The sequence below is a fragment of the Mustela erminea genome, chromosome 2, assembly GCF_009829155.1.
Source record: "Mustela erminea isolate mMusErm1 chromosome 2, mMusErm1.Pri, whole genome shotgun sequence".
NCBI classification, from domain to species: domain Eukaryota; kingdom Metazoa; phylum Chordata; class Mammalia; order Carnivora; family Mustelidae; genus Mustela; species Mustela erminea.
The window spans coordinates 138,211,606-138,235,237 of NC_045615.1; the positions used below are offsets into that span (position 1 = coordinate 138,211,606).

The 23,632-nt window shown below is 38.1% G+C and overlaps 1 protein-coding gene across 10 annotated transcripts in view; it reads right to left on the reverse strand.

The window, feature by feature from the left end:
- The window catches only part of FRYL (FRY like transcription coactivator), a 261,657-nt gene that overhangs the window by 90,893 nt on the left and 147,132 nt on the right, over positions 1-23,632 (reverse strand). For 7 of the 10 annotated variants that reach the window (XM_032334261.1, XM_032334264.1, XM_032334263.1 and 4 more), the window contains 11 exons: positions 21,489-21,657; positions 21,108-21,200; positions 15,869-15,967; positions 14,759-14,860; positions 11,794-11,838; positions 8,755-8,858; positions 8,242-8,350; positions 6,670-6,756; positions 4,519-4,690; positions 3,930-4,062; positions 1,078-1,185 (listed from right to left, as the gene is read on the reverse strand). In XM_032334261.1, coding sequence (XP_032190152.1) covers positions 1,078-1,185; positions 3,930-4,062; positions 4,519-4,690; positions 6,670-6,756; positions 8,242-8,350; positions 8,755-8,858; positions 11,794-11,838; positions 14,759-14,860; positions 15,869-15,967; positions 21,108-21,200; positions 21,489-21,657 — 1,221 coding nt within the window. The remainder of the gene's footprint in view (positions 1-1,077; positions 1,186-3,929; positions 4,063-4,518; positions 4,691-6,669; positions 6,757-8,241; positions 8,351-8,754; positions 8,859-11,793; positions 11,839-14,758; positions 14,861-15,868; positions 15,968-21,107; positions 21,201-21,488; positions 21,658-23,632) is intronic. The other 3 variants (XM_032334260.1, XM_032334259.1, XM_032334258.1) reach the window with 1 other exon arrangement.

Below are 23,632 nucleotides of genomic sequence, written 5' to 3' on the forward strand. Positions count from 1 at the left end.
GAGGAGAAGACAAGTGCTGTTCTGTAGCTTGATGGCAACCTGCACGGGTTGAGGACAGGGTAGTGAGGGGCGTGTGAAACGCTAGGTGTTTTTGAGGAGGACGTGAAAAGGGTTTCTGTAGAAGTCTTAGCTGTTCACAGTGAGTTTAACTTAAGGCTTAGCGATAAGTGCTTGGCAACCAGTAAACAACTTTCAAAACAGTCAAGCACCCCTGCTCTGTGACGGCCATGATACTTGGCTTTTTTCATTTAGAGCAGAGGCCAGCAAATTATAGTTCAAGGGCCAAGGGCACCATGGGAACGCGGACACGCCCTCTCCTTTACAGGCTGCCCAAGGCTGCTCCTGAGCCACTGGCAGAGATGAGTATGACCTGCAATCCTAAAATATTTCCCATTTCATCCTTCACAGAAAAATGTTTGCCAACCCCTTATCTACGGAATCCCTAAGTTCATCAACAAAGAAGCAGTTTTCAACAAACCTTCACCTCAGCTTGGAGTTAGTTTTGGGAGCAAGTATTCAAATTCGGTTGTCATGTTATTTCTTATTTTATAAAGCTATGAGAAGCCCAACAGAGGAAAGAGCAGCATAAACCCTACGGGCTCCGTGATGGGAGAAATAAGTGACCATGAGATCGGGACACCACCCTGGGTGTCAGAGGAAGGAATCCAAGTGTTAGCCCAATAGTTAACTGCCTGCTGGGCAACACCTCGTATCTGTTAAGGAATAACATGTTATCTAAATTCCAAGAAATATACTAGATGAAAAAGGTGGAAAACAGAAAAACAGGATTTGTAGAGGAATCCAAAAGAACTTTAAAAAGTTAAAAATGAGTGGGGAGGATGTGTTTAACAAAACATGAAAGACAACATGGAAGTTTAGAAAGTATATCACATTTAAACAATGAATTCTGGAACACCGAAAAGAAATTAAAAAAATTAAAAAAAAAAAAGTATATCAATTAAAGAATTGAACATGTCTTTATTACTCTGTTTATGAGAACAATAACGGAGTGTATTCGACATTTAAAGGGACTGAAAGAGGTAAAAAGTAACAGAGCAAAGAGTCATTCTCATTTACCTTGCTAAGAGTTCAATGAGGTCAGTTCTGCTCATACCATCAGGAATCAGCCTTGGAATAGCAGCAATGCAAGTCCTGAACAAATCAATTTTGGGTTTTCTTTCCCCCCTGAAAAATATATAACAGGATTTAGTAAGTTTACTACATATGCTAGACAACGAAAGCAAAGCTGGAAAAATAATTAGAGAAAATAGAGGAGTCTCCTCCCCCTAAAGAAGTTTAATGTATTTAATATAAAAAGAACTCATGCAAATCCAGTAAACAGTCATCAGTTTACAAGCCGACAAAAGAATAAAGAGATAATTCAGGAAAGAAAACACTAGCAAGCAAAAAAGATTTTCAGTAATTAGAAAGCCGCAGGAACTATTATGTTTAAACAATAAATAGTATTTAATTATTTAGAATACAATTACTTTAAATTAAAAATAAAATATAATTTAATCAATATCTAACCTTTAATAAAGTATATTTAATTATTAAATCATAGGAAATACAATTGATATTATTAAATAACAAAACACTGGTTATTTTAGGAACATATAAAACTAATAAAATTTAATATTTAATGTATAATATTTAATATTATAATTAATATGTATAATTAGTATGTATGTATAGTTATGCATAATTATGTATATATATACACACATATACATACATATAGTACATGTATAATTAACAGGGTCTTAAAGACATTCTCACATTCCACTGTTGGTACTGTCTATTCTCTTTTTATTTTACTTTAGAATGTACACAAATACACACAAATATAGATACTTACATTTTTATCTAATTAAATGTCAGTTCTGAAAACCCTGGTTCCTTCAGAGGCTCAATACAATTTATTTCTACTATATTTTCTTCTGGTTATTCAATGATTTCTAAAATTTTATTTTAAATATCTTCTTAATGCACTGGTTTTTGTTTTTATTTTGGTCTGTATTTCAAGGTGAGGATTTTAGTTTATTTTATCCAAATTGTTCTTGAAGTGGCCTAAAATCCTCTCAGGTAGAAAAGAATTTGGATGTTCTCAGCATTTTGGGTCAGTATTCGTTACTGTGGCAAAAGCCTTGCTAACCTACTTTTAAACATTTTATATAGTCCACCTTCTCTTTAAATGGTTCCAATATGCATGAATTCCAGTTACAACAATTCAGTTGAGTACTACCTGTTTCCCTGCTAGCTCTACAGCCCACAAAGCACTATGTAAGTAACAGATGTGCATCGTAATCCCTGACGAATCGTGTTACTTTTCTTTTAAATTTTATTTATTTAAGTAATCTCTATATCCAACACAGGTCTTGAACTCATGACCTGGAGAACAACAGTCGCATGCTCTTCCGATGGAGCCAGCCAGGGGACCCAGACATGTCCAAGTCTGTTGTGATTGGTCACTGCACACTTGTTACTCCTTCACACAGACAGCAAAGCAGGTAACTGTGCTGCTTCCTTGTCTCCAGGGATAACACAGGTGACGTTTTACAAGCATGGATCATCAGAAGAGGAAACTGGCCAACAAGGATGCAAGCGCAGCAGAGAAAGGAAAAGTGGTTTCACTAGAGGTGAAATTGGAACCAAACATGAATGGCATTACAGAGGGGACAGCTGGCAGGGAGTGTGCAGGCTGCTGTGTTTGCAGACCCCACGTGTACAGCCAGAGGAAGCTAGTGAGGGCCAACTTGGTCACACAGTGAGGAAGGTGGCTGTGATGAAGAGGACAGAGACTTTCCAGGGAAAGGAATGCAGAGGGGACAAACGTCAACACCGGATAAGTTCTCAGAGATGTTAGCATATGCCAGTATATAATAACTCTACATTAACTAAATTGATAGATCAAATATCCAGTTTGGTGCTCTAAAACCTATAATGCAGATATTAATATCTAAAAAAAAATCTTCTCTTATTACAGGATACATAGATACTTACTAGCAAATACAAGTTATTGTTGTATAACAATAACAAAAAAAGATGCTGGGATGACAAGCAGCAACAAGCCACGGGGGTGGGGGGTGGCAGGGGGCTGACGTAGTGTTTCAAGAAAACGACTCATATTATTCCTCTCTTGTACCTCTTGTTACTGGGAGATTTTTAGGTTTTCTTTTTTGTTGGGATTCTGGAAACAAGAGTATGTGTTTGACTTACTAAACCATCCACATCCACACATGTCAAGGGTAACCAGGATTTATCTATCGGTCATGGAACAAGTATAGGGCCTTGTCACTGACAATGACATTGAGATCCAGGAGGACTTTTGTTCTCTCAACTCGTTTGATAGCACTTTATTTATTTATTTATTTATTTTTAAGATACTTTATTTATTTATTTGACAGACGGAGATCACAAGTAGGCAGAGAGAGGGGGGAAGCAGGCTCCCCACTGCGCAGAGAGCCCGAGGCGGGGCTCGATCCCAGGATCCTGGGATCATGACCTGAGCCAAAGGCAGAGACTTTAACCCACTGAGCCACTCAGGTGCCCCTCACTTTATTTATTTGATTTTTTTAAAAGATTTTATTTATTTATTTGAAACAGAGAGAGAGAGTGAGAGAGGGAACAGAAGCAGAGGGAGTGGGAGGAGAAGCAGGCTTCCCGCAGAGCAGAGACCCCGACGTGTGGCTCGATCCCATCATGACCTGAACCGAAGGCAGATGCTTAATGACTGAGCCACCCAGGTGCCCACTGACAGCATTTTAAAGAATAAAACTGAGCAGGTGGAAGAAATCACTTTATTAAGAAGTGCAGCAGATGGCAATATGGGGCAACTCCAGAGGAGAAAGAAAGGAAGCAAGAATGAACCATAGCTACCTTTTTAAGAAAACTGAAATAGCAATGAAGAGAAATAGTGAACTACATACGTGATCATGTCTTCGGGCTCCTTATTGGACATCTGTACACTGGTCATACACATCGGTCTCCCAACTTCTTTGTCCAAATGTCTGAGAATGCTATCTAATGCTTTTCGTACTTGAGGATAGTACACTGACATTCCTAGGGAAACAGCCTCGTGGTTATAAAATGTCAGAAATTACATAAAGAACAGCCGTAGTTACTTTCCATAAAAAATAAAAGCCTATCTTTCAAGGACATCAGCTATTGTTGGCACCAAGGAAGGAATGTCCATTGTGCTACACTCTTCTCCCTAATGATCAGCTTCAGTATATTGAAGAAAATGTGTACAACTCATGCACAGAATTAAAATTACTTGGAAAGAAGTACAAAATGCAGTGGATAGTATCATGTAAGAAAATAATGACTGAATTGGAAGACTCTTAATACAAAACCTTGGAGGTATTATCAAAATTGTATTCACTTTCTGTATCACTCTACACTGGAATAACCACATTAGACCAACATATTAATTTTAGATTTAGTTGTTCATAAACTTTTTCAAAAGAAAATTAAACTCTATCACAAAGCAGTTTATTTGGCCCAGTTAACACTAACCTATGACTTTTGCTTCTTCATCTGTCAAGGTTTTGTTGAGGAAAATTTTCTTGACACGAAGAGTGTTTCCTGAGGGAAGAATAACCCCCGTGGTGGGCATCGGTGGCTCCCCATCCTTCTGCTGCAAGCTGTCTGCTATTACAAGGAAGACTCTGAGGCCTATGTTCATTCTCTTCAGGAAAAAAAAAAAGTTTCAGAATGAGATCAGAGCATCAGAAGATACCCTTTTTTCACACTGAAAACATCTTGTCTGTTAACCCTGGGGAGGATGGGGGGCACGAGGATACGAGGAAAACTAACTTTTCTGTCTAGTGTTTTTTACGTAGTTTGGGCATTACGGTTTAATACCAAATTCCCGAATGCTACCCCCTCACTTCCGAGGCCAGCTGGCTCTCCTGTTCTCTAGAAACTTTATTTCCACCCTCTTTGCTCCTTCCTCAGCAATCCTACCCTTCCACCATCCCCTCCTTTAAGGGATGATGTGTCTCCTACTTCACAACAGAAAAAACCATCAACTGTCCTCAGTCTCTCACGAGGTAACGCCTCTTCTCCCTCTCCTTTGCTCTGCTGACGTCAAGGGGGCGCTGGGCTTCCCTGGTGTTGGGATCCCATCTGTTCTTGCTTTCCCAGCAATGGCACACCACCCATTACCCCTTCTCGTGCTTGCATCTCCAGCGTTTCCCTTTCAACTGGATATATTATGTTAACTTTCATTAACTATGTTCAATTATCTTAATGGAGTAAGTCCTCTCTATAATACTTCCTTGAAGCAACTGCTTCAGCAGTGACTTTTCAAGCAGCACAGGACTCTGTCAACTCGTCCTTGTTTTCTGCAACACTCCCTTCCTCTGACTCATCTGTGCCCTGGCTGGCTGAGTCATTTCTGTCAGCCTTGTAGCTCTAGCCTCCTTTCGCCACAGAGTCAACGCGAGACTGCTTCAGGACGAGGTCCGAGACAGCATTCTCCTCTATCACTAGGTTTTCTCTCCCAGGGTAACTTCAGTCTACATGGCTTCCATTATCACCCATACCACAATGCCCTCCAATTTGAAGCCTCACTTCTCTGAACTCAGACCCTCAGACCCACATGACTGCTCTACTTGGATGTCAAAATGCCTCATGTTCGACTCATTCAAGCCAAATGCACTTTCCCCTCAACCTCGATCCCTTCTCGAGGTTTCCTTCCATGGTCAACAACCTTCTCTCCGTCTCACCACCACTGTTCTCCATCCACCCACGCCGCCACTGTCGCTGCCCTACGCCAGTGGTCTCTAAAGTGGCCATTTGCATCCTGATGGGTGTGCAAGACCCAAGCTCACTGGAATACCAGAAGAAAATAAAAACTTGTATTTATACGTATTTTTGAATTTAAATAAGATTAAAGTTTTAAGCTTTATTCATCTTTATATACGACATAGCATGGGTGTCCTCCCTTAGTCTAAATATCACATGGTCATGTCACACAGTCATAGAAAACATCATGAAGGAAGTGGGAAAGGTCCATAATATACTGGGGTTCACAGAAGGACCCCCACTTATTCATTCTTCCCATGTATTGCAATTTGCCAATATTTGATTAAGTCTGTAATTTTTTTCTGGCTTTAACTAAACTAACTGTTAAATAAATACTATTTATTTAAAAGTCTGATACTGGGGTGCCTGGGTGGCTCAGGGGGTTAAGTCTCTCCCTTCGGCTCCAGTCATGATCTCGGGAATTGAGCCCCGTGTCGGGCTTTCCACTAAGTGGGGAGCCTGCTTCCACGCCCCCCTGCCACCTGCTGCTCTACTTACTTGTGGTCTCTCTGTCAGATAAATTAAAAAAAAAAAATCTTAAAAAAGAAATAAATAAAAATCTGATACTAATATTGATAAAAGGAACCTGAGCTCATATCACAACCTGCAGAAGTCCGCTGAGCTGATTGATCTGGAAAACTTTCTCTCTTGATTATTTTTTACCATGCTATGAAACTATTGAGTCGGCCATCAGAAAGGTGAAATAACTGGTCCCAGATTACACTGGTAATTAAAAGCAAAGCTTCTAACTAGTGGTTTGAGTCTAAGCATTCTGATTCCAGAAGCTGCTCTTAAAAAAAATAAAAAGTTATATAGGATAGGGTATTACCATATTATAATTTTTTTTTTTTTTTTTACCTCTGGATTAATGGTGAAAGTTTTAGTAGATTTTCCAACACTGAGAAGATCAAATATTATTTCTTTCATTGCAAAATCCAAACGTTCCTAGAAAAAAATATCAAGGAATCCTTATAACCTTCTACTATGTGTTGGGTATCATGTTAAGAATTAAACATATAATAGCAACAACACAGGTCTGTACCCATAAGATTGTCATAAACCTAGCTGGACAAAAGAAAAATACCTACAAATTCAGGGGGAAAAAATGTGACTATAAATATATTACTTAATTATCAAATGATTTAGTATTCCAACAAATAGGATAAACATTTTAAACACTCATTTACCAAAATCACACCCGAATATCTAAGTGAAGGAATTCGCAAAATGATGACAAGAGGGAGTCCCAAAGCAGCAGTCATGCAGCAGCCCCAGAGAGTGGTGAGTTCATAGTAAGACAGGCAGAATAGGTCTCCAGGGAAACCTCCAAGGACATGAAAGATTAGTAAGATTAACTGAGGTTTGAGAGGAGTCAGACAGTTCTCACTGGTGTGTGGTGATTAATCCAAGGGAGTAGGTAAGATCCGAGGGGAAAGAAAAAAAAACACAGATGTGCACCAATGGCAAAAGCTTTCTGAACACAAGGGCTAAAGCAGTTTGCTTTCATTCACCTTAAGGAAATATTTATACTCATTTAATCATCGTTAGTTCTGTGCTCCAGTATACAGTAATGCATTCACTATATTTAAATATTCCTCATTTCTTCACTGTTCAAAATTATTACATTATAGATGATCTAAACTGTCAAAACTGTCATGGTTTTAGTTCAGAGAGAACACAACGAATATTCTGAAATCAAAGCATTTTCCTTAGTTGGCGAGGTAACCCTACCTATGCTTCTCCAAGGCTGATGTCCCCAAAGGGAAGGGGATTGAAACCTGGGATTTGCTCACTCAGCTCTATCACTTTGTAATAAACCCTCCTTTACTGCAGAGACTCAGAGCTCAAATTGTATTTCCCAGGGCTCCTCACTATAGTGGGCTTCGGGATGTGATTTAGACCCTGCCAAGGGGCATATACCCATGTGAGTCCACGGGAACCAGCATACTTGAGGAAGAGGAAGAGGGGACAGAAGGAATCTTCTACTGATGGGGACCATGGCAGCAGTTACCCTGATAGCCCAATTCTGCAATTTCCTCTTAGTCATTCAGACTTGTCCTACTAGTGACTCTGTGAACCATCCAGATTGCTTCAAAGATCTTTCTGGGCTCCGCTAGCTGCAGTGGATTCTGTATCTGTCCCTAAGAAACTAGATTAATGCACGAGAGAACAATTTTCCAAAAATCTTGGGAGAGACCTCCTGGACCCTTCCTAAATTACGTGCTTCTTCTGCCTGTGGTGTAGATCAAGGATGTAAACTGACTTTGTCACAAAAAAATTATTAGCATATGCTCATTTTTCACTATTCACTATTAATAAGTGTTTTGTTATCATGCTTTTAGATGGGCAACAAATTTTAAAACTTCAAATTACTATAATAAATTATGTGTAAGTTGCAGGTATATGTGTATTATTGGATACAGCACTCACCTGAGCAATGAACTGAATAATCTTCACAAATATATTGAGAGGTGTATCACGAGGAACCACACTACGTGAACCTTTTGGAAAAAGTGCTGACACTATGCTCATAAGACGACTATAGGGAAAAAAAAAAAGAGACTGAGTCACAAAGAGATAATGACACTGACAACATTCTTCCTACTCTTAGAAGATGTCAAGAGAATTCATATTCCTTCTTAAGGTCTTTGCATGGCTCACTAAAGTCCAATCAGTGTGATGTTTTTTAACCAAGATATTTAAAAACATATACTTTTTTTTTTTTTTAAGATTTTATTTATTTGTTTGACAGAGAGAAACAGCAAGAGAGGAACTCAAGCAGGGGGAGTGGGAGAAGGAGAAGCAGGCTCCGCCCTGAGCAGGGAGCCTGATGCAGGGCTTGATCCCAGGACCCTGGGATCACGACCTGAGCCGAAGCCAGTCTTTTCACGACTGAGCCACCCAAGCACCCCTAAATATATACTTTAATACAAAGGCACTTACCTTTGAGTTACAGTGTTGCTTTCACATTTTATTCTAATTACATAAACCCACAACAATCTATACAAAGATTCCAGTGCAACGCGAGACATTTTAGGATCTTTATTCTGTTTAAAAACAAAAGAGAAAAAAATAAACTTATTAAACCACTTGTAATCATTTCCGACCTAATACAATCTATCAAGAACTAAAAGCCATTGCCCTACTCCTTTCTGTCTTTCAATCTAAAGCAGGCTTAGATATGTAAATATATATCCGGCATATGGTAAGCACAGAAAATTGAAAGGTAACCATAAATAAGGAAATCCTGAGCCATTCCTTAAATGCTCAAACAAAATGGTAAAATATTAGTATTATATTAATATTACATTAACACTTGAAAGAACTTCTAAATTATACACCCATCAACTTACTTGATAATAAATGGTTCACACAGTACTGACATCATGTGGAAGGATTACTCATCTTTGGAGTAATTCACTGCAGCCCATACATAGTTAAAATTCAGAACACCAAAAGTTATTATAGATACTTGCATTTATGAAAAAATGAGAACTATTATCCTTTTATTTTTTATTAGAAGGTGATTATCCTTACAAGGGAAAACAGAATAGAGGGCGAAAAGCATGGACTCTGAAATCAGGAATGATACCGGCCAGAGTCCATCCTGGGGCACTGTTTGATCACTTGGTGCCACAAGCGATTTTGTCATCTCTCAAATGGAGACAAAATAGTACCTACCTCAAATATTAAGGAAGTTATTATATGTGAGAAGCACTTGGAACACTGCCTGGCACATGTTAAATACTCAATACATGTTAGTTGTTGTACCTTTACATTTTGTTTAGAATGAGAAATGACTTAAGTTATCATTTAGAATGAGAAAATTATTCCATTTCAATCACAATTTGATCTGTAAACTTTTTCTTCATGCTACTTCTTCTAGAAAGTTAAGTTCTCAAATGACCAGAGTCATGTAATGAGATTTAATTGTGAATTTTCAAAATGTACCTAATTGGTCACTTTCATTAGGAGCATTCTGGGGGGAGGGTGGTGGGCAGAGGGAGAGGGAGAGAGAGAATCTCTAAGCAGGCTCCATGCCCGGCGCAGAGCCGGACACTGGGCTTGATCACATGACCCCGAGATCATGACCCAAGCCAAAATCAAGAGTCGGATGCTTAACCGAATGAGCCACCCAGGTGCCCCAGAAGCATTTCTTTATGCATGTTGATTGGTTCTAGGATGCACTGATTGCTATAAATTAGCATTCATTTAGTTTGGTTTGGGAGATTTTTTTTTTCTTAATTTTTATTTATTTATTTCAGAGAGAGAGAGAGAAAGCACAAGCAGGGGGAGGGGCAGAGGGAGAAGCAGGCTCCTCACTGAGCAGTGAGCCTGATGAGGGGCTCAATGCCAGGACCCTGGGATCATGACCGGAGCTGAAGGCAGAAGTTTGACTGAGTGAGCCACCTGGATACCCCAGGTTTGGGAACTTCTTATTGTTAAACAATTATTTTATACACAGCAAGGAATAAAAGGTAGTTTTAAAATACTAAGTAACTTAGCCATTCTATTTTACGTTTTCTTAATATGCAGAAAAATGGACAACTACGTATGAAAAGCAATGCAAAACAATAACAACTCAGGATTAAGAGGAAAAACAGCCACTAGAAAATATGATTTTACACATCTGTATGAAGAATTGATATAATTAAGAATGGAATACTGGGATGCCTGGGTGGCTTAGTCGGTTAAGGGACTAATTTTTTATTTCAGCTCAGGTCATGACCTTGGGGTCCTGAGATCAAGCCCCAGGTAGAGCTTCACTCTGGATGTGGAGCCTGCTAAGGATTCTCTCTCTCCCTCTGCCCCTTTCCACCGCTGAAAGGGGGAAAAAAAAAAAGAATGGAGTATTGATTATTCTGCTGGTCAGTGTCTTAACATCAATCTCCTGCCACAGCTAAATCCATAATGAGTCCAAATTTCAAATACACTCCCTAGTAGTTACTAATTTGTTACTAATGTAACTAAAGTAACATATGAAGTATCAAGGAATATATCCATTGTTACTAGTTACAACCAAGTTTTATCTATCATTTAAATCTAAGATATCAAACTATAATATGTATACTCCAAGTACTATTTTCACATTATTACATTCTATTTTCAAAATGTATTAAAAATATTTAAGTCCAATTTCATAAAAAAAAATGTTCTTATATGAATGGCTAATAAAATATTTGGGTTATCTCATGTTAAAAAGTTGAGGTATCCAGAATGAAACCACTTGACTTTCAAACTTTCTAAGATGGACTACTATGTTTACAAAGCAGAGTTACTCTATACTGAACAAAGCCAAAACCACATGAAAAATGATCAAGCAATGATACTTATTCAGTCACTAAAACGCTGCTCTACACGTCTGAATAATTAAAACATCCTAAATTGATCTGAGCCTTAAACAAAGATAGATGTATATATAGAATTCCCTAGTCACAATTTCTGGTATAAAATGAAGAATCAGGTTGTTACGTAAATTAAAATCCAATAAAGTTCTGATATGTCCAATATGTTTGGTAGCAATCATTTTTAATGTTTCCCTTTTTTTCTACTGGGAAATAAAACCAAAATATTTTGTTTAAAACCCAAACCAATAGGATGAAAGTTTTAAAAAGTCATGCATCAAAAATCACAGTCACAATCTAAGCCACTATCATCTTAATTTCACTTAAATTCTTAAAGTTTCATTTATAACAATGTAATTAATGTTAGACAATAAATTAAACAGACTATTTTAAAATCAAGGATGTGGGTTAAGAATCCACATTCATATCCCTTCCAGCCTGTAAGCTCATCTTCTTGGGGCCACGTTAATATGAACCCTGGAGAGTGTCCCTGCTGGGAGCTAGTCTTTGACAGGAAGAGAAGCAGGTTGGAATAAATACATCAGACATGCAATGCAACAATGGGTCAGGGGGGGAAAAAAGCCACACTTAAAGGAGATAAAGCAGTAGTTTACTTTGTACCGTCAACACAACTCACCTGGAGTGTTTCTATTTGTTTTCTGATACTGTTGTTAGATGGCATCTAAATAAAGCAATGTGAGACAGCAAACGTAAACATGAGATGCGGCACATGCATGTTAGATGAAAATAAGCACAAAACAAGACAGCTCTTCACCAAGGTCTCTATTTAGAAGAAATCTGAAAGTTCCAAGACAGTGGCCAGAAACACTAAGAGGAAAAAAAAAAATCCTACAATTCGGGGATCATGGGATACATCTACAGTACTCGAACTAAGAGAAAATGGTTAAATTGTTAACTTTCTTAAATGTTCCTCAGACCACTGCTTTTGAGTCTGAGCAAGGGTAAATTTTTAAAGGAAAATAAGCATGCACTGTAGAAAAAAAAACTTCAATTATTTCTATAGGAAATCTACTCTTATTAGTCCCTTCCCCCCAATCCCTCTCAGATTATTCTTCAGAAACTTGGCCATCATTTTCCACACAGTGACCATAACGAATATAAAGATCGGGAAATAGGAAGCTACTAAATCTGTTTAGGACACAAATAACAGATTTATCATTTTCTGTGAATATCAATGGATGCTTTCTCATGGCAGTTATGGGCCAACAGGACTAACGCCCATTTCTCATGGCTGCCAACTTCAAAAACTAGTAGGGTCATTCAAAAAAAAAAAGTGGACAATAGTGAAGTGTTTTGAAAATGTCTCCTATTTATTCTTATGGCTCTAGAGAATAATGCTTCTTACTATCCTAGCATTATAGCCAAATATTTTCTGAAAATATTCAATATAGCAAAATTCCTTAGAGACCATTAAAAGGTGGACCTCAAAAAGGCAAAATTTATGGAACTGAATGGATCTAAATGCAGATCCTATCTCTACCACTTTTTGGCATGGGTTACTTATCTTCTTATAGCCTCAGTTACAGTAAGAATTAAGAGATACTATATTTAGAGCATCTAACATATGGTAAATATTAATAACAACAAGCTTTAAGAAGTCATAAGTCTAATAAATTAAAAACTGCTATAGATTTTTTTTTTTTTAAATCAGGAGGTTACTTGAATCTCATAACAAAATCACTGTAGGCCTTTATCTTGAACCAGTTTTTCCTATATAGAGAACAAATAAATCCTATCTGCCGTACCAGTAACCTGGTAGGTAGGTTTTTTCTCTGCATACTCAATGTCTTACCTCAACTGCAGTGTAGCCACAGTCTCTAAAACCTAATAAACAGGAGCCGATTCAGAAAATTTCTGCTGAATAGAGCCTTAATGTAAGTTAAGGGTTAATGGCCAAGACAACTATATTCCAAATATTCATGCTAAGGTGGCTCTTATCTCCTTTAGCCTGGCGGATGGACATTGCCATTAACGAAAATGGACAATATGCCAGAAATATTTAACAGGAGGTAAGGGTTCAAAGAAAACAGCATTTTAAATGAAAGCCTTAAGACAAAAAATAAAAGTTAAGGTACTGCGAAAGAATTGCAAATATGTTAGGTGGAAACGTATATATATATAAAAAAATTCCAACAAGCAACAGAAAAGTATGAGTTGTCATGAAACAAAGCAACCTTTCAGCAAACACTTAAATGCATGTCTTACAATATTTTATTACAAGTATGGAAAAATCATACCACCCAGAAAATGATCAATTCCCTTTCAGTATCTATATCTATACGAATTTTTCAAAATGAGGACAGAAACAGTTTAACACAATTAATTAAGTAAAACCTATTTTCTGGTTGCATGACATAAAAAGTTTAACAAGCTTGATCGGTCCTGAGAATCCTCATATAGGAAGCAAAGAGAGCTTATCAATTCTCATCCAAGTATGAGTAATACTGATGTGTAGCTAAGAGAAAAATAACCAAAACTGTTTTTCAAAGACTGATATTTTTCTGTATACCTCTTTAAGTGATCAAGGCACTTTGGAAAATGATATACAATGTCATGGAAAGTATATATAGGATAATGTGGTTCCATGGACCATACTCAAAGTGGGAAAGAAGAGCCAGACCTATTTCTCAAATACCCCAATGACGTATAGGGTCAGAGAAAAGTCATTTAATCTATCTGTGCTTGCTTTCATTGTCTTCAAAGTATAAAAGTTTTTGATGTTATCCCTAACTTACAAAAGTAACAGGAAATGAAATGTCATGTCTATCATGTTTCTATAACTTGTAAGCAAATACTCAAACATATCTATCCATGCATCAAAAACAGTGTTCATATCAAGCATTTCCATGATATTCAGGTGAGGAACAGTGCCATGTTTTATGCAGACACAAATTGAGCTCCTATCCACAGAAGAAAGGAAAATCCCATTAGCAGAGCGCCCTGCTAGCAGAGTACCCTGGGAAGATAAAGATCCTACTATCGCACAGTTTTGTTGACAACAGTGAGAGACTGGACATGGATATGCCAAATAGCGTTAGTAACAACCATTTCTTGGTTCAAGGCAGAATCATTAAAGGAGCTTTCGTACCCATGTGGATCCAATACCAGGCTTTTCGATTCCACCAGGCATACTTACATTAAATGTGCTTTTTAGTGACATTTAATATCCAGGCTTGTTTCCTTTTCAGACTGGGGACAACATTACTTAATTTTTTCAAAATGCAACACAAAATAAGTATCTGGAAGGTTCTGTAAGATTAATACTCTGCAATTCTAAAGGAATGTACTTATTAACAAATACTGCTAGATCTAAGATAATATAAACAACAGCTGTTAAAAATGTACAGTTTTGTGTTAAGTCAAACTAAATTTTCAATCACAAGTTTATTCATGTCGATACATGATTCCCCACAGAAAGAATGATTATAAGAAAAGCAATATGGTAAAGTATTACTATTCAAATGTACCAGTAACAAGGAACATTTTAATACATATTGTTCTATATATATATATATATACACATAAGTGAATATAGTATAGTCAAGAATATTTACAGGTCAGAAATGTGACTTACGTCTTACCTTTAAATGTGACAAACAGTTCTGTAGGAAAATATGCCAGTTATTTAAAAAAAACTGTTTCTGACTGACACATAAAAGGCAGGTAATTAGTGGATAGAGAGCCTGTAGGAGACAGGGAAAGGGGGATTAACATTTTTCAGGGAAAAGCACTGGATCTGTTAATTATATTTATTCTCATACAAAGAGAAGTACATTTTTTTAGGCAGGATTCCCATGTGTCATAAGAGGTACGATCTCACAGAGGAATCTAACAAAAAACATGATAAAGAGCAAATTTTCTATCAGAACAACTCCTTAACCTATCTCCTCTCATGCTTTTATTTTTCCACAGACCCATCGCTCCTTCAAGCAGTACAGGGGTTAGTGATCCCCTAGGATCAAGGACGGACTGGCACTAAAATTTGAGCTATCCAGGTGCGTGACTTCAGGGCAGACACATGATGTGCTCCAAGGCTCGCTTTCGGAGCTCAGAATAATAATTACGTGTCTCCTACAGTGTTGTGAGGCTTAAAGTAAAACAAGAATGCAAAGCACTTTGTTCAATGCCTGGCACAATTACTATTTATTCATTATTAGATCTCTATCGTAAGTGGTTAAGTATTTGTCTAATTCTCCACACCTTCTCCAAGTTGCATAAAAATTTACAGAAAATCCTTTAACATTATATGAAATGGGTGGTTAAGAGGGGCGGTGGGGAGGGTGGGATAAATCTTAAATCTCTGAATAGGAATGATGTCATTAGACAGACAACGGTTCCTAAATAATCTAATACTTCTGGAGTGCAACTTATTATAATGTAAAACAAGGGAATTTATGGTTCAATAGTACAGTCAACCTTCCACATAGTATAATACATAATTTAAAGCAGCTGTCAAGACAGGCCAATACCTAGAATGAAGTCTGAATCACCTATCAAATGTAGAGCTAGTCCAATTAGGACTAGAAAATCTTAAAAAAAGCAGGAAAAATATACAAAACTTGCCCTTATGCTGTATTTTGGATATTTTATAATTTCAGCTTTTATAATTCTCTTAAATCTCTCCTGAATTCATAAATCAATTACTCTAACTCCTAATGAAATATGTAAAGGGTTGAAGTGCTTTTCAATACCAATGAATGCTTCTTTCTGGAGCTCAGTTCAAAAGTAGTCTGATAGAGCATCTCCACGAAATTTTTCAAACAGGGAACATTCACTTCATTTTTAACAGCCTAGGTCAAGAGATAATAGAAAAAGAAAGAGAATGGTTACAAACATTAAGTTAAATGATCCAAGAATTATAAGAAACTTCTGTAAGGTTCGAAATCGGTGAATAATTCACGACTATCGGGGCGCCTGGGTGGATCAGTGGGTTGGGGCCTCTGCCTTGGGCTCAGGTCATGATCTCGGGATCCTCGGGATCCTCGGGATCCTGGGATCCCATGATCTCAGGTCATGATCCTGGGATCGGGCCCCAAGTCAGGCTCCCTGCTCTGCAGGGAGCCTGCTTCCTCCTCTTTCTGCCTGCCTCTCTGCCTACTTGTGATCTGTCTGTCAAATAAATAAAGAAAATCTTAAAAAAAAAAAAAAAAGTAATTCACGACTATCTCACTGAAGTCCTGTGAACTGCCTAATGACCACTGTTCGGGAAAGAAGATAAGCCCAGTCCCTGCCCCCCTGAGAACTGGGAAGGAGAGCAGACAAGTGCGCATTCGCTAAAGCAATCAGATGGTTACAAGAAAGAAATCCTCGGTGCTCTGCCTCGCATAGAGGCCCCTAGAGAAAACCTCTGCAAGGAAAGAACACCTCAGCTGAATCTAGCTCCTCTTGCCTGAAAAGAGTGCAATAGTTCCCTGCCGTAACCTCTGGCCTTGTCCTCCACTACCCCGCCCTCCTGCCCTGGGATGTGGCCACATCAGCCAGCTTCTTGCTGTTCCTAGAACATACCATGCATGGTCTTGCTTCCGGGCGTGTGCACTGGTTTCTAATGCCCAAGAAGCTCTTCTAGCAGTTACCACACAATCACCTCTTTCCAGGTGGAAGTCTCACCTAATCACTTTATCTAAAATTTCAACTTCCTTACTCCTTCAGCAATTCTCACCCCCCAGCCCTATTTTACATTTCTCCATAGTACTGATCACCATCTACATACTATATATTGTATCTACTAGATGACTATCTGTTGTCTGCACTAAAAGTAGCTAAGAGCAGGGAGTCTTTCTTCCCTTGATCATTCCTGCATTCCCTTTGCACAGAAGAGGCTCTGATCTGAAGAAAGCACTCCATACACATAATGAATAAGTGGGGTCCAACCAGGCAAAGGAGGTAGGAAAGTTATTAAAGAGGCAAGAAGGTTCCAGACAGAAGGAGCTCTATGTGCAGAGTGGTTGCTATGGATTGAACGGTCACCTCTCCCACAATCCAAATTCGGATACTGAAGTCCTAACTCTGTGTACCTCATAATGTGTGACCTTATTTGGAAATTGCAGATGTAATTATTTAAGTTAGGATGAAGTCTTATTGGGGTTGGGGTATGATAATCCAACATGACAGCTGTCCTTAAAAAAAAAAAAAAAAAGAATTTGGACAAAGACGAACACAGGAGAACGCCATGTAAAAATGAAGGCAGAGCTCAGGTGACGGTTGTGTAAGCCAGGGAAGGTCAAAGACATCAGAAACTAGGTTGAGAGGCTTGGAAGAGATTCCTTCTCAGCCGTCAGAGGGGATTAACCTGCCAACACGTTGGTCTCGGACACACGGCCACCGTAACTGTGGAGTCAATAATTGTTGTTTAAGGATCTAGTTTGGGGTATTTTGTCAGGGCTGCCTTAGCAAACAAAGCAAACATGGTAAAAAAAAGAAGAATCAGGGGTGCCTGGGTGGCTCAGTGGGTTAAGCCACTGCCTTTGGCTCAGGTCATGATCTCAGGGTCCTGGGATCGAGCCCCACATGGGGCTCCCTGCTCAGCGGGGAGCCTGCTTCCCTCTCTCTCTCTCTGCCTGCCTCTCTACCTACTTGTGCTCTCTCTCTGTCAAATAAAAAAAAAAAAAAATTAAAAAAAAAAAAAAAGAAAGAAGAATCAGGCAACACAGTATTAATGGACCACAGTCAAGGGTCCTTCTTCCTACAACCTGCTCCTTTTAATTAGCTGGGAAAAAAAACCTAATCTCGGGTAACTGGCAAAACCAATGACAATCTGGGATTGGATAGGCAGTAATTCAAACTACTTCTAAAAAACAAATTGAGCACATGTACTAAGGATAATAGACTAAAACTGATGGTTTTAGAAAGGATTTTATAAATTATATCATCTTGGCTAGAAATGGAAGTTAGTAACTTTCCATTTATTCAGGCTTTACTTTAGTTGAAAATTTAAGAAGTGGAGAAATTTATTTTCATCTTGAGACTCAAACTGTAGACTTTGATTTTATAATATTGAATTAAATGGCTTGTGATCTATATATTCATATGAATTGATTTATGGCATTCAGGTCCTGTCTAGAGCATGCTTAGAAAAGGTGGGCAGGGAATTGTATGGAAAGTGAAGAATTTGAAATATTTATGACAGTGATAGGCCTGATTTTTCATACCTTTCTTGAAATTCTTACTTACAGAAACTATTTCCTTATAATTAAATATTTGAAGTTTTTTTTTTTAATGGGTATGAACAAAAGTCAAGAATTATTGCTTTGCAGGTAGTTTGAGTCAGATAGCCTCCCACTCCAGTTAGTCTGTTCTGTTTTTTATAAAATAAACCTATCATTTAGAGAACCATTACGGAACATGAGAGACTCAGATATATAGACCCACATATATACAGCCAATTGATTTTTTGTTAAGATTTTATTTATTTGAGAGAGAGATTGAGCAGTGGGGAGGGGCAGAGGGAGAGAGAGACAAAGAAGAAGAAGACTTCCTCCCGAGGGAGCCTGAAGTGGGGCTCAATCCCAGGACCCTGAGATCACGACCTGAGCCAAAGGCAGATGCTTAGCCGACTGAGCCACCACCTAGGTGCCCCTCAGTCAACTGATTTTTTTTGAACAAAAAACTAAGCTACTTAGCAAGAATTGTCTTGTCAACAAAAGGTCAGATGGTGATGGAACAAATGGATAGCATACGTAAAAAACCAAAAACTTAAAACAAAACCTGGTCTTACCTCAATCATACACAAAATTAACTCAAAATGAATCCTGACCTAAAATTAAGCCCTAAAACTGAAAAACAGGAGAAAAGCTTTGCAACCTTGGGTTAGGCAAAGACTCCCTAGCTATGATACAAAAAGCAAAATTAATGAAAGAACAAAATGATAGATCAGACTTCATCAAAACTTCCCTTCCAAAGAGAGTTAAGAGAATGAAAAGACAATTCACGGTCTAGGAGAAAATATTCACAGAGCATATATCTGATAAAATATTTTCACTTAAAACACGTTTTAAAAATGTATTAGGATGCCTGGGTGGCACAGCTGGTTAAGCCTCCAACTCTTGGGAGCACCTGGGTGGCTCAGTGGGTTAAGCCTCTGCCTTCGGCTCAGGTCATGATCTCAGGGTCCCGGGATCGAGCCTCACATTGGGCTCCCTGCTCAGCGAGGAGCCTGCTTCCCCATCTCTCTCTGCCTGCCTCTCTGCCTACTTGTGATCTCTCACTCTCTGTCAAATAAATAAATTAAAAAAAAAAAAAAAAGCCTCCAACTCTTGGTTTCAGGTCAGGTCATGATCTCGCGAGTTGTGGGATGGAGCCCTGATTTGGACTTTCTGCTCGTGCGTCACTACAATGGCTAAAACTAAAACAACTGACTAAAACAAGGGGTGGTGAGGATGTGAAGGAACTAGAACTCTCTCACAGCTCCTTGGAATGCAAAATGTGTAACAATTTTGGAACATGGTTTGACGATTTCTTTAATAACCAAACATACACCTATCATTCGATCCACCAATTCCACTCCTAGACATTTCCCCCAAAATAAATTTAAAAAAATTTGTTTTCCTCATACACAGAGTTGTGCATAAATATCGACAGCAGCTTTATCTGTAACAGCCAAACACCGGAAACAACCAATGTCCAAAAACAGGTGAACACATAACCTACTCAAAAAAGGAAAACCCACTGATATATTCCACAACACAGCTGGAACTCAAATTACTCAGAGTAAAAAGCTTTGTTCTGTAAAATTCCATTGATATAAAATTCTTGGAAAACCAATGTAGAGTGATAGAACATCCATAGTTGCACTCACCAAGGTGGGGTGAGTGGGAGGGTTAATTTAAAAAAAAAAAAAAAAAAAGGAAACTTTTAGGGTGTGATAGATATGTACATTATCTTTGGGGGGGGGTATTGCAGAGGGAGAGAGAGAGTCTTAAGCAGGCTCCATACCCAGTACAGGGCCCGACACGGGGCTCGATCTCAGAATGCTGAGATCATGAACTGGGTCGAAATCAAGGGTGAGAGCCTTTACCAACTGAGCTACCCAGGAGCTCCAAATATGTACATTATCTTGATTGTGGTGATGGTTTCAGTGGTGCATCCAGATGTCAAGCCATATACTCTAAGTATGCATAGTTATTGTATGTCAATTTGACCTCATGTTTAAAAATGAAATAATGACATACATGAAAAGAATATGTACACAGCATGTGTAGTATACTGAAAGTGAGTAGCATATAACATATACAGAACAAATAATTTGGGTTAGAGAAAAAAAGAAACCCATGGGAAATAAAAATCTTGGCATCTAAGTATTATAAAATCCCTTAATTCTACTTATAGCATGCTGTTACTAGTCACTGCAAAAATTATTTTCAAAAAACACACTCCTTTTACACCAAGAAAGGCTTTTATAAATCTGCTTCCCTAGATGTTAATGCAATCATATTTATAATAATCCTATCTTCTAAGTAATTTAGCATATATAGTTCAACAAGTATGATGAATGTCAACAGCAACTACAGAACAGAATGTTTACAATCGAGACAGTCCTGCAAATTCCAAGGTACACGTTACAGTACTTTGAACATGGAGTATCTTCAGAGGCTACTAAAATGGCCGCCACATTTTAGAAGCAAAACCATGAGTAAATGCATTGAGCAACTTCGGGCAGCCATGACAGAGAGGCATAACCTAGAGGCTACGTTGCAGATACTCTGCCCTCCTAACAGTCTCTGAATCCTAAGGGCCTGGGCCCATTCTTTTAATTAAAAGACGAATCAGTGCTCTACTGACATTTGGCGAGTAACCACTTTTCCCGTATCCACATTACATTCCAAGTTTCCACTTATTAGTCTACAAAATTACCAGAAAGAATATTTCATGTGGCAACTTCTTCAGTGAAAAGGTACTTTTTAACATATAATACAAAAATTAAAACATACTTACAGCAGCTACAGGGATAAGAATCTCCACAAATAAACCAGCAAGTGCATGTTTTATATCTTTATCTTTTACTTCTAAGAAATACTGAGCACATTCCTTGAGGGGAAAAGAGGTATATATTAGGTTCACAAAAGAGGAAGATTTAAGAATTTTTAGGATCATGATAATTGTCTAAGTACTGTCATTTTACCGAAAAGTTAAGGTCAAGACACGCTCAAATTAAACAAGTTAATTCGCACTTGTGACCAGTTTAACACTTGTGGTTAGGCATTAATAGCGATGTCATTAATTTCTATACATTTTGTTTCTTTTAAAAAGTCCTAAAGAGCAAGAATAACCGCTATGAGGCTAATTCTGATCCCTGCAACGGAGAAGACTTATCACCTGCATGAACTGAAAGGATGCTTCAAAATCTTCTACAGGATACATTTTTACTCGAAAAAATTTCATTCCCATTATTAAGCTGATGATGCTTTGTACCACGTGTGGACTCTGCTCCTTTTGCCGTAGCTCTTTCAACTCTGTCACAAACTTCTTCCTCACAGCCTGAAACCTGCAATATACATGAATATACAATAGGATATGAACTAAAAACACTAGGGTCCCACCCTATATTCAACATGGGAATCTAAAGATATTACACCTAGACATCATCTCTTTTCTTGGCCTTCCTGAAAATTACCAGAAAAGCATAGAGAAAAACGTAGTTATTTGTCATTCCAAATCTACTGTTCATTTATTGCAAAATTAAATGCTCTGTAAGTAGATAAAATAAGATTTCGGGGCAACTGAGTGGCTCAGTGGGTTAAAGCCTCTGCCTTCGGCTCAGGTCATGATCCCAGGGTCCTGGGATGGAGCTCCGCATAGGGCTCTCTGCTCAGCAGGGAGCCTGCTTCCTCCTCCTCTCTCTCTCTCTGTGCCTGCCTCTCTGCCTACTTGTGATCTCTGCCTGTCAAATAAAAAAATAAAATCTTAAAAAACAGTTAAGATTTTTTATTCCTATCATAGCATCCGTACAGCTCCATTACCGTTTAATAATAATCATAATAAAAACAAAATCAAATAATCCACCCATAAAACGTCCCCCTATCAATCAGACAGTATCTTTAATGTTTAAGGCTCCTTTTTAAAAGTCTGTAATTTGAGGTATATGGAGAACAGAGTAGGGACTACACAAATTTGTTCAAAGACATGAACCAAAGAATTTCAGACCACCATCACTTAAAATTAATTTCTCCTTACATTGCAGAAAAACTGAAGGAGAGGACTGGGTGGACATGGTCTCCTACAAAGTGAGTAAGGGAAAGAACTGAAATGCTTTAAAATATAAGCACCATCCTGGATTCAAATGACCAAAACTATTTTCTCTGCTTACACTACAAAGAGATACCTAACAATTTAATAACCAGTAATACTTAATTTCCCCCCTCTATAGAATATGAAAGAGCTAAAGATTTTGCTATTAATGTTACTTGGGGAAACCAGTTCCTGAAAGTTAAAATAACAAATGAGGCATATTTTCCAATCATCACTGACTACATAGGGGAAAAAAATAGTGCATACTAATGAAATATGGATACACGATGGAAAATACTACTTATCCACCTCCATTTGAGTCTTAACAAAAAATATCATTTTTCATGAACGTATTCTTTTGCATCTCATAAAGAAAATATAAAGTAGATAAAACCCTTCCCACTGTAATAACACTAGAATCCAAAGGTTTTTCTTTTTTATTAAATTTCTCATAATAACTATTAGTCACTAAAATCACAGGAACCAAACATTAACAAGGAGTGGACTTGGCTTCTTAGAATTCAGAATGGTTTTCATCTGATGATTTCAGGACCAAAGACTCATTTATTTAAATGACATCCAAGAAAATCTTCATTGATAACTTTTTACCTCACAAATTTCCCAGTAGCAACAAAGGAAATTCAAATTCCAAGGTCTTCAGAGAAACCACGAGATACTAAAGACAAACTTTTTTACTGTTTATTATAATGATGGTTCAAGGCAGTTCAACGAGTATAACTCCTAACGAACACCATTATGGAGTAATCTATTATCTCCTTTTTCTTTCTTGGTATCTCTTCTATCCATCCAAAACACTATTTGGTGCTAAAACAAATAAGATAATTAGGAGGAAGACACTGCACTCAGAAATGGAAGCGCTCAACTAGAAAGTATTAAAAGTCATTATTGGGTGCCTGGGTGGCTCAGATGATTAAGCACCTGTCTTCGGCTCAGGTCATGATCCCAAGGTCCTGGGATCAAGTCCCACATAGGGCTCCCTGCTCACTGGGGAGCCTGCTTCTTCCTCTGCCTCCCTCTCTCTCTCTGTCTTTCATGAATAAATAAATAAAATCTTTTTTAAAAAAGTCATTACTAGGGGCGCCTGGGTGGCTCAGTGGGTTAAGCCGCTGCCTTCGGCTCCGGTCATGGTCTCGGGGTCCTGGGATCGAGTCCCACATCGGGCTCTCTGCTCGGCAGGGAGCCTGCTTCCCTCTCTCTCTCTCTGCCTGCCT